At 43.6% G+C, this 15,742-nt stretch overlaps 1 protein-coding gene across 1 annotated transcript in view; it reads right to left on the bottom strand.

Moving 5' to 3' along the window:
- Positions 1–8,970: 8,970 nt before the first annotated feature.
- The window catches only part of LOC106809807, a 12,928-nt gene continuing 6,156 nt past the window's right edge, over positions 8,971–15,742 (bottom strand). The window contains exons 12-20 of the mRNA XM_014813015.1: positions 14,194–14,197; positions 13,344–13,497; positions 12,822–12,958; positions 12,197–12,282; positions 11,746–11,872; positions 11,388–11,549; positions 11,006–11,051; positions 10,445–10,576; positions 8,971–10,048 (exon numbers count right to left, since the gene is read on the bottom strand). Of these exons, the coding sequence (XP_014668501.1) occupies positions 10,002–10,048; positions 10,445–10,576; positions 11,006–11,051; positions 11,388–11,549; positions 11,746–11,872; positions 12,197–12,282; positions 12,822–12,958; positions 13,344–13,497; positions 14,194–14,197 (895 nt within the window). The 3' untranslated portion in view covers positions 8,971–10,001. The remainder of the gene's footprint in view (positions 10,049–10,444; positions 10,577–11,005; positions 11,052–11,387; positions 11,550–11,745; positions 11,873–12,196; positions 12,283–12,821; positions 12,959–13,343; positions 13,498–14,193; positions 14,198–15,742) is intronic.

Raw genomic sequence — 15,742 nt, 5'->3', positions numbered from 1 at the left:
ACTGCGCTGCTAGAAGTTTCCTAAACGTGGTGTGAACTGCGAATATGTCTTCGTCTCTAATACGAGTTAAACGCAAAATATGTAGTGCATTTACTTTCGATTTATTGACCAGATGTAGCAACTGTACGTATACATTTATTAGCGATGTTTTCTTTACGTAGAGCTGCATAGTGAAAGGGGAGAGACTGGAGAGACGGGGTACATCTCATCGCCTGCCTTCCCGAACGACACGGCCAACCGAAATTACGCGACGTACATTTTCACTAACCGGCAACCGGACAGCTCTGTGCGGCTGATATTTGACGATTTTGACGTCGCTCCCGACACCCACATTATCGTACGTGTTTGCTCTCTCAATCACGCACGCACGCACGCACGCACGCACGCACGCACGCTCGGTTGGCCGTCGAGTGGATAATTAATTCGTTTAAATCCGATAGTGATACGTTTTACCTAATTCTGACTTGGGCAAACAACTGCAAACGTACGTACGGACACGACAGGTAATTAGCTGTGATCACTATATACTATCAGGAGTGAATAATAATTAATAGATTATCTATCATTATTATTATTATTCATAATCTATTCATAATCTATCATTCACAATTCATAATGCATAATTTAATATTTAATATTCATATTCATATTCATATTTTTAATTCATAATCTATTCATAATCTAATTTTATTTACGCCTGATGCTATATGCACCCACGCACATATCTGATGATCTGATCTATGTTGGCAGGGGCGGATTAAGGCTCACTGGTGCCCTAAGCACTGACCAATCTTGCTGCCCCCCTCCTTTCCACACTGACCCAGTCTATTTTAGTTGTTGACCTGTCTGACCAGATATACAATGCAGGTTGCAGCAGTACAAAAATTTATGTAGGATTTCAAGGAGGGTGGTGATAAACAGGCGGGGGGTATGGAAGTCCTCCCCCAGAAATTTTTTAAATGTAGATAGCCGGAGATGGTATTTGAGGCACTTTTGAGCGTACATGCATGTACACCTTCATTCTGACTACGAGTCAATCTATTTGTTTTTTTTACACGTTTCAGTTGTGAGAAAGACCTCTCTGTTGTGCAGTTGGTGACCATTAATGTTAAAAATATTCTTAAGGCAATTTCAACATTTTGAAAGGCACTCTCTAGTTTGTCTTCTGTAATTGTGTTGTAAAGTTCCATGTGAGTGAAAGATGTTTTCTTAGTTGTTTTAAACTTATGAAGAACGTATGAATGGAACCGCTGAAGCTCTGTAGACAAAGTGTTGTTTATGTCATCTGGATAAGCATCAATGAGTGTCTGACAAGTCTTTGAGTACCTTTCACTTTCTGATAATTGGGAATTAGCACCTTGTTGGGTGGCATTAGGGGCCCCTTGTATTCTACTGTATTGTTGGGGGCCCCTTGTGGTACACCTAGGAAGTACACATCTTTATTCGTTTTTTTTTCTTTTCACCCTTTTCCAAACTTTGTGGTGCCCCCTTTGGCCCTGGTGCCCTAAGCACGTGCTTAGTCTGCTTAATGGTTAATCCGGCACTGTATGTTGGTCATGCACGTAAGCATATTGTCATTTCTCTTTGGTCACTCCAACCTGTTGCCGACTCAAAGATACCTATAACTACGTTCGCGTCGGGCGTCGGAAGATGACTAACTACGCGTGATTGTCGACAAAGTCGTCATGGTGTCAGGCGGTCATAGTGATGCCGAGTCGGCCATGTTTTAGATGTACGGTGCTTATGGAGCGGCCGTGCATGTCGCGGGAGTGTACACGGGGCAGTGGTTCCGTCCCCCTCCCATGCAGGTGCAGAGTCCTGCCCAGCTCGTCTACTATAGCAACAACATCGTCGGCTGGAGAGGGTTTAAGGCGACGTATAGCTTCGCAGATGGTGAGTATCGTCGATGTTCACACGTGAACGTCGTCACGGATGATGATCGAATTTCATTGTCATGTATATAGGCCTACGTGTGTGTGCGTGCACACGTGCGTGTGTGTGCGCGCGCGATAGTGTGTATGTGTGTGTGTGTGTGTGTGTGTGTGTGTGTGTGTGTGTGCGCGCGTGCGTGCGTGCGTGCTTGTGTGTGTGTGCATGTGCATGTGCGTGTGCGTGCGTGCGTGCATTCGTGTGTGCTTGTATGTGTATGCGTGTATTGTGTGTGTGCGTTTCTGCTGTTATTGTTATTGTAGTTGTTGTATGTGTGCGCGTGTGTGTGTGTGTGTGTGTTGCGTGGCTGTGTCTGGTGCTGTGTCGTGTCGTGGTGGTGCTGGTGTGTGTGTGTGTGTATATATATCAACACCGACGTTATCAACCTACCTGTTTTTTTTAAGACGTCAGTATGATATCTCACTAATTTACCTCTTATAGTCATTCTGATTGTGTCCGATGTGTGTATTACTTTCGGTACGAATACGTTATTCTGTATGTTCGATGTTTATCTTTCAGATAATTTATGGGTGGAGAAACCACAGACAAGTAAGTCCATGCCATCACTGCTTGCTTTTAAAACTTGCTTTTAAAACTTGCTTTTAAAACTTGCTTTTTGTGATATGTAGTTATTGCAACCAGTTTATTAAGGTAATTAATTAATTTACTGCAAAACGTGTTTTTTGTAAGAGTTCCCTGGTGGTGAAATATCACAGATGTCAAACTATTCAGCGGAAGCTCGTTCTAACTTGTTTTAACTCGTTATAACACTCTAATACCCCCTAGCCCGTACAGACTGCAAAATTTGATATGGTATTAAACTGGCGCGCGCCTTGCGCGCGCCAAATCGTAGCGTACAGACACAACACTCTGAAGCGGGCTAAGTTGGCACGGATTGACTGTGCGTGCGCAGTTTACCCTGTTACGTCACTCGACAGACAGCTACTGTACTTTTATGTGACCTAAATAAGGCTATGCGCGTGCGTATTGCAAAATCTTCGCGTGGAGGGACGCGCACCTGGCCCCACATTGCGTACAGACACGTTCGATCAAAGCGGGCTAACTCGGTACGCTCCAAGTTAGCCCGCTTCGAAGCGGGCCTGGCCCTCCTTCATTTGCGGAGCGGGATGACGTGTACACACTGCAAAAATGTGGCCATTGTTACCATATCAAATTTGGAGTCTGTACGGGGTATAAACGCGTAGGGCCTATATCTACGGTGGCCCATATGAACAAAACACAAGCACGCAAGCAGGCATGTACGCATGTACGCAAACACAAGTACGCAAGCAAACAGCAAGTTGCAAAACGGAAATTGGTGGTGGTGGTGGGGGGGCACACGAAATCTCGATGATGGGGGGAGGTGGTGGAGGGCGCTAGTGCTGCCACCTATTTCCGTTTAGGAAACTTGTATTTGCTTCGATAATTACTTCCGCCAGGGGGTTTGGCGGAGGTTATGTTTTCACCGGTGTGTGTTTGAGTGTTGGTTTGTGGGTTTGTGTACCCGCTGATGCTGATGGCCGCACTCCGCCCGCCGCGCCGAACCAGCCTGATCATACGTTAAGCAACTGAAAATGTTATGAACGTATTGTCAAAAAAAAAAAAAAACAAGTCAAATTTCGAGATACTCAGATAATGGGCTAACTTAGAAATTGATAATTTTGGTGGTGAGCCGACCAATTAATTCATTCATCGTCATTATGAATAAATTCGAATAGGCAAAATGGTAACTCAGAAAATTATTACATTGGTGTGTCGGATCCAATATTAATTAACTAGTTAATTTTAAAAAATTTCCACGAAGGTCAGAAATGGTAACATTAGAATGATAATTGTGGTATCCGGATCCAATTAATATATTAAAATTAATTAGTTAATTTGGTCACTTAATTAATTAATATTAAAAAAATCACATTGAAGAACAGGCACTTGGCGGAGGTCTGTGTCCCCGAGTGCTCTATTATAGTGCTTTGCAACTTGTTTACTGCTATTGACAAACGCGATACATGTTGCTTAAATGAATTGCAGTTTGCGTCGCGTAAATGTGTTTCTTGAAATTATTTGCTTGGTCTCGGAACTTTATAGTTTTGCCAACATGCTAAACCGCGTATTGTGGTCTTGTTCTATGGCACCGTATTTATTAGCTTGTGCACTATCAGATGTGCACCTATCAGAAACTCGTTCTTTATTAACATCGTTCTAACTCAGCATCGCTTAACACTCTAACAGGTAACTACTGTTACACATCAGGTGTGTGTCAAGATTCAATTAAATCTGTGGGGAGGACATCTGGCACGACGGCGGTGACGGTAGTGGGGCAAAGGTCGGCTACTTCGACTGCTCCGTCGATAGTTCACACGATGGAAACCATCACCATTTCTCTTACTGCAAAATCAGTGATTCTTTTTCGTCGCAAGACCAGACGGTGATTGCTACGTGATTCTCAGATCCTAGTGACTAAGCTTTCATTCATTGTCTAAATGCAATGAATGCGCTAGACTTTAAAGACTAATACTCCGTTAAATAACTAAGCCACATTATATTTAGACAATATATGTCGATGAACCCCATGCATTGTCTATCACTTTATCAGGTAGTCCACTGGTCATAGCCTAACGCGCGCGTTTTAACACCGTGGTGACAGCTTTATTGTTAGCTCTGTTCTAACAAACTGGTTTTAAACGTGTATTTACACTGGTTAACCGTGGTTAACTGAAATTACACATGGTTAACTGTACGCTTTAACATTTTGGAATACATAGTTAGAACTCAGTATCGTTACATGGTTAAGGTATTGAACAATGGTGAATGCATAGTTAACTGTATCGTTAACATGGTTAAGTGTATTGTTAACATGGTTGAATGCATAGTTAACTGTATCGTTAACATGACTAACTGTATCGCCAGCACGCTTAAATGCATTGCTAACATGTTTAGCTCCATGGTTAACTGTATTGTTAACACGGTGAGGTGCGTGATTAACTGCATTGTTAACATAATTAGGTGCATCGTTATCCATGCACATGTTTAAAAACATGGCAAAGCGTATGATATTGGATAATATAATTTCATATACATCAGCGGAGTAGGGTACATTATATATTAACTGATGCTGATGAACTCGCATGCAGCTTATGAAATACAGGGTAATTTGAGAGATAAACGTTAAAAAAAAATAAAGAGTGCAGCCACGTTTATGCTGCAACATATACATGTTAGTGCAGCAGCCCATATGCAGTCAAACATTTTTTCATATTATTACCTTCTAGAACCGTGGGTGCGTCTAACGCACCGGGCGTTTTATTTGCCGCGAAATATAGTAATTATTAAATCTCCGTTAGACGTGGAGAGACCGTTACTGGAAGTACGCAGCGGTAACTACTCCGAAGCACCGCTGCTGACAAAACTAACGGGCCGACGGTCAGAGATAGCTGAGCTTCCAGAATCGGGCTTTACAAGCAACATGTTCTACGTGCGATTGCGCACCAAGCTCAATGTTGTCGACACGTTTGATATCACGTACGCAGAGTTCTCCCTGTTCAGAGGTATATATAGATAGAAAAATAATTTATAAATAAACTAATAAATAAATGAATAAATAAGTAACTAAATAAATTAATAAATTAATAACTAACTAACTAACTAAATAAATAAATAAATGCATTTTTACGCAATTTTATGTATGTGCTATACCTATAGAATTACCCAGCTAGATGAATTGAGTTATTGCTACAAACGATCGCGTTTCTTCATTCTATTGCAGAAGAAAAAACGTTTCGTTGCACGGAAACTAATCGCTACATCAGCGTAAGTTTGCTGTGTGACGGCCATGATCACTGCGGGGATCTATCAGACGAGTCCGCAGCCATATGTACATCATGTATGTACTCGATAATTTACACCTAGAGACGCGTGCGTGCGCGCGTGTCCACATGTTGGTATCGCACACCTCTGTGTGTTGTAGTTAGTTGTATTTAGTGCCATAATATCAGGAGTAAGATAATATAGGAAGGTAATATAATAAGGTAATATAATAAGGTAAGATCCTATATTATCTTACTCCTGATAATATCAATATGCACACGTATTATTTGTCTAACATACGCAACGTGTACCAACTATTTATCCTTAGCATTGCTTTTACGATACACGTAGGGGCGCCGAGCAGTGCTAAAACACTCACAGATGATAGCACATCCATCGACTCATCTGTGTACCTCATGCTGATCGGCCTAATAGGTGCTCTAGCTGGTGTGGCTTTAGTAGTCGTTACCATTAACGCACTGATAAGAAGACAGGGTTCCCGTGTCGGAAGCATCAGCAGTCTATCACGGCAGTCCTCCATGTCACAACATGCCGGTGAGTATAGTCGGCTTCAGTGCTAGCACAGTGGAATATATACATGCACACACGCGCGCGCACGCACATGCACACGCACACACGCGCGCGCACGCTCACGCACACGCACACGCACACGCACACGCACACGCACACGCACACGCACACGCACACGCACACGCACACGTGCACGCACACGTCCGCACACCGCAGGGATACATCACACACACACACGCTACACGCACACGTACGACGCACACGCCACATACACACACACACACACAACACACACTACACAACACACACACACACACGCGCAGCGCGCGTACACGCACACGCACACAGCACACGCGACGACGCGGCACGGCAACACACACCAACACGCACAAACAACAACACAACACACACCGCGCGCCGCGCGCGTACAGCGTACACGCGTACACGCGTAACGCGTACACGCGTACACGCGTACACGCGACCCGCACACGCATGCGCACGCGGCACGCGACAGCGCACACCGCACACACACACACACACACAAACACACGCCATACACAAGCAAACCCTCCCCACGCCGTCACGAGCTATGCTCTCGCACACATACGGAATAGTGCATTGATGCTTTGCCATAGCAGACTAAGACCGCCTACCAATATTAAGTTCATACGGTGGTAGCAGTGTTGACGATGACGCTTTGCCATGTAACACTGATGGCGGCTGTGGTAGCAGTGTTGACGATGACGCTTTGCCATGTAACACTGATGGCGGCGGTGGTAGCAGTGCTGATGACGTTTTGCAATGTAACAACGATGGCGGCAGTGATAGCAGTTTTGACGATGACGCTTTGCAATGTAACAACGGTGGCGGCGGTGGTAGCAGTGTTGACGATAACGCTTTGCAATGTAACACCGGTGGCGGCGGTGGTAGCAGTGTTGGCGATGACGCTTTGCAATGTAACAGCGGTGGAGGCGGTGGTAGCATTGTTGACGATGATTAACATCGCGTGTTTACGCCTTCAACAGGAGACTCTGGTGGCGGCGACCTCACGGACGCACTGGCCGATGACAGCGACGCGATATCGCAGCGCTCGTCGCCTCCGTCGTATGCCAATGCCATGGGTCTGCAGTGGTCAACCCTCTCTCCGGCCTCACTCGCGACGCGCGATGCAAGGATGGTCGACTATACCAACCCCGCCTTCATTTCCGTTAATCACTCACATCCAGACGTCGCTGCGTTTGCCGATGAAGGCGACAGTGCGCGTGCGCACGCGCGTCCACGCGTCTCTACTCATGAAGAAGCTTCTGAGATAGCCGCATGCGCAGAAGAGGCGGGGTGGCGTGGAGTGACGCTAGCAGGAGACTCTACAACGATGATCCGAACTCGGTCTGTTTCCCCACGCGCCACGCAGGCCAGGGAGGTCGCAGCAGCGGTCGTACGAGAGCGAGATAGAGAGCTCCCGCTCGCCTACCACGTCAACCGCGAGGAGAGCAGTGACGACGAAGAGTCGCGATACACGGTCTCAGTCCTGTCGGCTTACGACATCGTCCGCCAGGGGGCGCACGACACCTACTCGACGGCGAGCCGCAGTGGTAGTAATCCACCCGCTCCGCAAGTGCGAGTTGTGCCCGTCCGCGGCCAGAAAGTAGTTCCTCCGCGCCGACGCGCGGCCGGACGGAGCCGTCGACGGGAGGACGTCGGCGATGACGGGTGCGTCTCGTCGCCTGTGCCGACGACCGACGTCGACGAGGCGGACTCTCTCGGTGATTCGCGTTTTCGTGCCGGAAGTGGAAGCGATGCTGCGCCGGAGGCAGAACGCACGGCGCGCAGTAATGGACAGACGCGACTGCCGCAACCGTCGTTGAGCGAAAATGAAGCGGAAGATACGTCGGTGAAAGCGACAAGAGTAGAGCGACAACAGAGTAACCCGGATGAAGCAGCGACGACAACAGACGACTCGGCTCAAGCTGCAGTGAGATAAGTAAACGCTGATATCCACCCAGGATCCAGGGAAGCGCGTGGCGCAGTGCGGAACACCACCGACCTCACTTGACGTTGCTAACACCTTTGATGTTCGTCTGGTGTTTCAATTGACTGTGCCACAACGTGAGTACTCTGATGTAAAACCTACTCACATGTACACACTAGTTAGCCAGGCAGGAAATATAACTGGAATCCATCAGCTTTATAATTAATAGGGTAAGGCTCGTAGAAAGAAAGGCAAGCAGTAGTACTTCTAAATTCTGGTTATTATTACAATGTTTCGTGTATGTGGTAGTTAGTTTATGCTTGCCAACCGATACGAATAAAAGATTCTACTTGAAACGACAGAACTAACTAGGCTCTTTGCTAAATATTGTTCAAAACACGCATTTTTTGTATTTTTTGTGATCAAGCATATTTTGAAGTGAGCGTTGTTACGCTTTGTTTGCAAAATCGCTCTAAGCTTTTCACGTCTAGAAAGGTACCTGTTATATATATATAAATATTTATAAATCAGTAGAAATTAAAATAAAGATTTCTTACGATTTACGACCCTATTTTACAAGGTATTGAAAAAACATGACACGTTTTAATAAGATATCATTAGCAGAAAATGAAATCTATTATATATATATATATTATATAGAGAGAGATAATTATATAGGTCTATACATAGACATGTAAAACAAAATTATGAATGTAAAATCTATAATATGCTGACTGTTTAATATTTTACGTGTATACTATAGTTTACATAGTATTACACAGTATAACATTCATAGTCAATAATATAATGTATATAAGAATTTATGCATACAATGTATGATAATATTATATATCGTTTTTCAACGCTATCCTGAATAGATTTCTTTAAGAGGATATCTCAGATATACTATTCTATGTAGTAAAATATGGTATAACGCTGTTATTTGTTCTATGATATACGTGAAATTCGGTTGCGACATTTAAAATAGAGGACAGTGGACAGTACGTAGAAACTTGTTAAGATACAAAGATAGCTTGTTAAAAGCCTGATAACACTTAAAATAACAATAAATTAAACTACACCGGTGTTTAAATTGAATGGTTGTCGAACCGAGATTGCACGTGCGCAGATGGGTCTTTAATCAAAATACTCGTCTCCTATTGGCTGACGCAACAGACACATGATTGCAATACGTTTTCAATTGGCCCAATGGGGAATTAAACCCTTAACGTTTCAAACTGTTCTGTATAAGTGGCTATGTCAAATACGACATACACATTTTGTTAACGTACACCAAACTATTCGGCATTAACGGATATTCCAATAGTGGTAAACCTGGTGTGAACATGTTCGGCATACACCAGTTCTGTGTATTTCAAAAACGCATATAAATCTATGTCGCACTGACTCTATGCCGCACGAATTCAATCGGTTCAAGATAATTATAAGGACCATATAACTATCAACTTCGCGACGATATTTGCCCACGTAGCCCCGCTTGATTTTTCCGAACCAATACGATTCAAAATATCGATTACGTATATTTCGAATGTGTGCATCGCGGATATATCATTATTGAACACAGCGATGGCTCTTCACCTTGACGTACGCATTTTGTTGATTTACATGACTTGTGTGAAACTGTTTTATAGATATAATATTGACCGAAAGGGTCATACATAATCCGCCGTGCAACTCTTCTGACACATATGCGCTCAAGGTCACATCGCGTATACTCGTTGACCTCCTAATGTCAGCCACGATCATACTATTTACTATTGGCATCCGTCGATTTTGTGTCTCCTGCAGTAGAACCTGTAATTTGAGAAAGGTGTAACAGCTCAGTACAGAGATGTTATGCATGGTTTATTTAGTTCAGTGACAAATTGTCGATGCGATTTAAAACGTTCTTCGCATAGTATTGTTTACTTCAAAGATATAGAATAGTTAATGATATCTCTATTTTATCTCCTAAGTTTATATAGTGTATAGCCAGTGCGACGTAATTATATAGTAATATCTATGACTTATGTAATGTCTATGTGTATATCGGACACTCGTTCGTATCGACTGTATAGACCACGCACGAATATCAAGAATTTCTACGTTGTGCGAAATTGTTTTATCGATAAACATAATAATTAAAAAATAAGTGTGAATAAATGCGTAAATAGATTAACGAGGGAAGACTACTGGTGGTATATGGCGTACCCTGCTCGACAAGCACGTAAGAGACGGCAAACGGTGACTCGACTTTCACTACTTTCCCGACGATCGGTTTCTTGACTGGTGGTAGGTTTTCCGACGCGGAGGCGTCCGTCATAGTGGTAGCGAAGCGGGAGTCTGCGTGGTGTAACATAGTAAAGGAACAACTGCTAACTAACATAAATAACATACTAACAGCAACAACAACAACAAAAATATAAAAATATAAATAAATAATATATATATAAATAGCATGCTAACTAAAGCCGCGCTGTCCTCGTTGATAATTACACCCTTAAATGATGGTACGATGGAATGATGGAAGAATGTGATTATTTTTACACGATGAAAAAGAACGAGTCAAATAGCACTGCCTGCCGTAACAGGCCGCGATCTGATTGGTGAAAACTCAAATTTGGGCATGAGGTAATATTCAACGTTTCGCTAAATGGTGGGTTGTTTTCATGCGTGGCATTTAACGAGCTGGTATTGCACATCGCGTGGAGAGAGTTTCTCGGACTAGGAAAATGAACTCGTGGCAAAATCACAAATAGATTTGACTCGTACCGGTTTCAGCGGATTCGGACGAAAGCGCATTTGATGTCTTAAATCTCTGAAATAGTCAAATAATAACAACAATACGGTTTTTCTGAAATCCAGGCGCTGAAATAAACGCGTAAAAAGCCCGCTCACACAACATAGCAACATAACTCGTTGGAACGATCGAACAGGTGAAATGCGTGTTCGAACATATTTCGTAGTTGGAAAGTATTGCGTTTACATATAAAATGATGCTTTAAAGAATACTCTATCGTGCGTTTGAATTTAATTTCCATTATGTGTTTTATAATATAAAACCGTGGCTTTCTCCCTGTCAATTTCAAATTGAGACTAAAGCGATTTCACGCCGTAGTCGGTCTCATTTCTACGCTACGGATAGAACACATACGGCGTTTGAGGGTTCAGAACCACGTAGATTCGTAACGCCAGTACGCTGTACATCGGTTCCGCGTCGAAATCTCGCCACCGTCCGGTATTGGCGCCACCTCTGCGATATAGCCTCGCGGACTTGCTTGTTCAATACGCAGTGGAACACAAATATGAACACTCCCTGCATGAAAACCCGAATCGGTGAATTTGCGTCAGCGGTATATAATTATACTGGTAATTGCAATGCTCTCGATGTATTCGCTTTTACTATTGCGTCCCATGTTGAGCTAATTCAAAATGACAACTAAATAGCCTATCGTGGCTGTCCTGCAAAGCGGAAACATACTAAGATAACACGGACCGTATCAGTTGCGTACCTGCACAGAGCCGAAAATTGCAAATAAATATTGAAACACGAGAGTTGTATCGTAGATTGCAAAAAATCCGAAAGTCCATGTCAGTCCGAGGAGAGGAATCAGCACACACAGGCTGCGTAACGCTGTCCTGTAAGGCAGCAAGCCAACATAAGCAGCACACAACGATGTAAGCAGAGAGAGCACGTCGACGTTCACAGGCCCACGCTATCAAGAGTAACAACACGGTGGTGATCCAACCTTATCGCTGTCACAGTTATTGTCGCGGTATTTTGTTTTCTAGTGTCTGAATGAGTCTAGCAAGATCTAAGTGATGCGAAATCAAGTCGTCTTGCCTCAAATCCCGAACTACGCATAATCTAAATCTTTACTGAGACAATCGAATCCCAGTCAAAAAGACGATGACGCGTTTAGTATCAGAAAAAATCCCGGATAATATCTAAAGTTAACTTACCCAGCTTTCTCTACGTTGGATTTCTTTTGCACGGATCGCGATTGAAACATAGTGCGGAATACAAGAACCAGCAGCAAAACGTTGACCTGCGTTTAAAACATTTAGTTAAAACATTTAAAACGTATGTGGGCCAACGAGGTCAAATCTTTTACATAAACAATGACTGTTAAGCTTAGTTTGTGTTATGCCTAATGAAAGTACTTATTGTATCCGTCCGTCCTCTTATTTCGAAAAAGTAAGATAGAGAAAGAGAGACTGAGAGTGTGTATGTGAGAAAGCCAAGATGCATGGGAAGAGAAAGGCGAGAGGGAAGGAGGAAGGGAGAGCGAGAGGGAGGCGAGAGGGAGAGAGAGAGCGAGAAGGCGAGAGAGAGAGAGGAAGCCAGAGATAAAGAATGACGGTGAGCAACGATGGCGGAAGAGCGAGAGAGGCTAAGAGAGATCGCGAGAGTGAGAGAGAGAGCGAGAAAGAGAGAGGGGGAGAGAGAGAGAGAGAACGCTTGAACGAGGGCGAATGAGACATTGGTGCATGTTTTATCGAAGAAGCCATCATATTTGGCCTAGCTAAAAGAGGGTAGTCCATTACGGCACACATCGCTAACACGAAAACATTTGCAGATACTCACGCACACCACAACTCCAACTGGGATAATAAACGCCAGGATGAGCATGTTGTGAATAGAGAGCCAGCAGTAGGTAGCGCTGCCGTAGCCTTCCGACTGGGTAGCCGCGAGCGAGATTGTCACTATGACAACAGGTGTAACTACAAAATAAAAAAAACAGGGCACAAATTCTAAATGATTCTTGTGCGTGCGTGGGTGCGTGCGCGCGTACGTGCGTGTGCGCGTGCATGTGTGTGTGTGTGTGTGTGTTTGCATGTGTGCGTGCGCGCGTGTGTGCGTGTGCGCGCGCATATGTGCGTGTGTGGGTACAGGTTATGTGCGTGCGTGCGTGTGCATGTGTGTGTGTGTGTGTGTGTGTGTGTGTTTGCGTGTGTGCGTGCGCGCGTGTGTGCGTGTGCGCGTACATATGTGCGTGTGTTGGTAGAGGTTATGTGCGTGCGTGCGTGTGCATGTGTGCGCGCTTACGTGCATGACTACGTGCGTGTACGTCTATCATGACATCATTTACTAGCAGCTACGACTCACCCCACGATGCTATGACCAAGTAGTGGACTATGCGCATCGTCTGCTGCGTGATGCTGTTGATGATGATGTAGAGGTGAACGCCAGACGCCAGCATAGCACAGAACACGACCAAATACAGGTAATGTAGGAGGACGGCTATCACCGTACAAGCGACCTACAAATGCAATCGGCACGCACATTGTATTATCGATTAATATACGATGTTATACCGATCCACCGTCGTTATAAAACACAAGAAACAATAATATATGAATTGTATATCTAGTTTATTAATTATATGGTATGAAATAACGCGTAGTTTTCGTGTATGTTGTAGGTCGGTAGCTGCATTTACGTGTAGTTAAACATTTTATTACGTGCATCGTAGGGACCATTTTGCGGTTAGTGTTTTATATATTATGAACATAATTCGTTGAGAATCCTACACTGATTCTCCTGCGTGACACCAGCGGTGACCAACGACTACAGAAAATGTACATGATCTTGTTCGGCGTTGCTGGGAATCGTGGATGGTGAGAGGATTGGGCTCTTCTTATTATATAAAGCAGGCAATGTGTCTGAAATCTTTTAAAGAAACCTATTCTTGAGTATGTACATAATCAGATCTCCTATAGCAGATGGTAGGTACGCGCAGAGAGACGTCTGACCCTATAATCTATCGCAAGTTTTGAGAAGATTTGAAAAATTTTTCGCCTTATAAGTAAGTCATCGGGATCAACAATTTTTGTATATAACTATACGTCTGATTATGTGCTCACTACGTGTGTGTAATTTTAACAAAATTAGGTTTGAATATATTTCGTTTCGCATCATATACTACTTTCTATGTACGACACTAGCGCCGACCAACGGCACTGAAAATGTACGGAATCGAGATGTTGAGCAAATTGGGCGCTCTCCTATTATAGGGAGGCAAGGTGTGTAAAATTCTTTACGGAACTCTAGTACAGACTATGCCCTGTCAATTTTAAGTATATAATTGCAACAAAATATGACGTTTATTAGCAGATACTAAACACGCGCATACACCATATAATCTACCGCCTGGAGGGCTGTGATATATATTTTATGCTTTAGAATTACCAAAATGATGACGTCATTGGGGTAAAAAAAATTCATATCTAACTACTTCTGAGTATTTACTAACTACTGGCGTATAATGTCAACAAAGTCATGAATGCATGGCCGTAGCTGGCGGGAGGGGCTTTTTGGGTCTTTTGCTCTCTCAGGCTTTGGCAGCGGCAACGACGAGCTGCCCACGCGGTCAACTGTCCAGAACGCAAGCGCGCGTGGCTTGTTCCTCCAGGTATGATTATTTAGCTACAGTCCTGCTCTCTCTTCCTCTCTCTCTCTCTCTCTCTACGCAGACGATTGCCAGCTGCTGACCTCACCCTGCACAAACTTTGTGCCGTTCCTACCCACTCGAGCATCGCACTCCCCAAAATACGCGTACGATTTCCGATAGCCTTGAGAAATCTATAAACCTCTCCTCCCTAATGTGTTCTCACGCACAGCATCGGATCCACCAGACGTTGTCATTTCCCACTGGCAGCGAACGGTTTGGCGTTTGTTTGCAGGCAGCGGAACTTTCGCTTCTTGATCTAGTATCTGACCTCGAATGTCCATCCTCCGACACATCTGCCCGTCTTCTAATCTATCGTAACATATGGTGCCTTGGGAGGTAGCTATAACTTCAATTATACTACACACGATGATGTAAATAATAAAATTACATACGTTAATAGGCGTGAGCCAATGCCTGCTTGGCGTAATTTTTCGCGACACTAATTTGCAATGCGAGAAAAACATTTATTTCTGCCTTAACTAGCCTTTTTTTTATTCTCTGAACGTATTTTTTATGTACCGACTTTTTTAGTAATTCGATTGAGGGTCGTAAGGATAGATAGGTATGCATAGGTAATAAATGATATGAGATCTTAGACTGTGTTATTAATTTGTAGAACGTTTCGGTTCTGGACCATGCGCCATCTTGCTCATCAACCTATGCGTCAGTCTGTTTCTATCCGCGCTTTGCCCTTCCCTACTTCGATCGAGCAGCGTGAGGTACAGGTAGTTCATTGCTACGTATTTCTTTATAATACAAGAAGCCTTCTTAGCTCGAAGTTATCTGTGTTGAATTTAGCGTCATATCTTTTTTTTTTAATTCATGGTAATGAAGTCGCGTATGTTGGTTAAATCAATTGCTGGTTATACAGATTTCCTGTAGTAAGAAATAAATTGAGATAGATAAGATCTAATTAGCGTATAAGTAATACTTAGGATTCATAGAGATGAGAGAGATGAGAGAGAGAGAAAGAGAGAGAGAAAGAGAGAGAGAGAAAGGGTGATAAAATAGAAATGAAATGAGTGAGAGAGAGAGAGAGGAATAAAAGAAAAGA

The sequence above is a fragment of the Priapulus caudatus genome, unplaced genomic scaffold (genome assembly GCF_000485595.1).
Source record: "Priapulus caudatus unplaced genomic scaffold, Priapulus_caudatus-5.0.1 Scaffold386, whole genome shotgun sequence".
NCBI lineage: Eukaryota > Metazoa > Priapulida > Priapulimorpha > Priapulimorphida > Priapulidae > Priapulus > Priapulus caudatus.
Note: the sequence above shows the minus strand (reverse complement) of the source record. Positions and strands in the feature narration are given on the sequence as shown.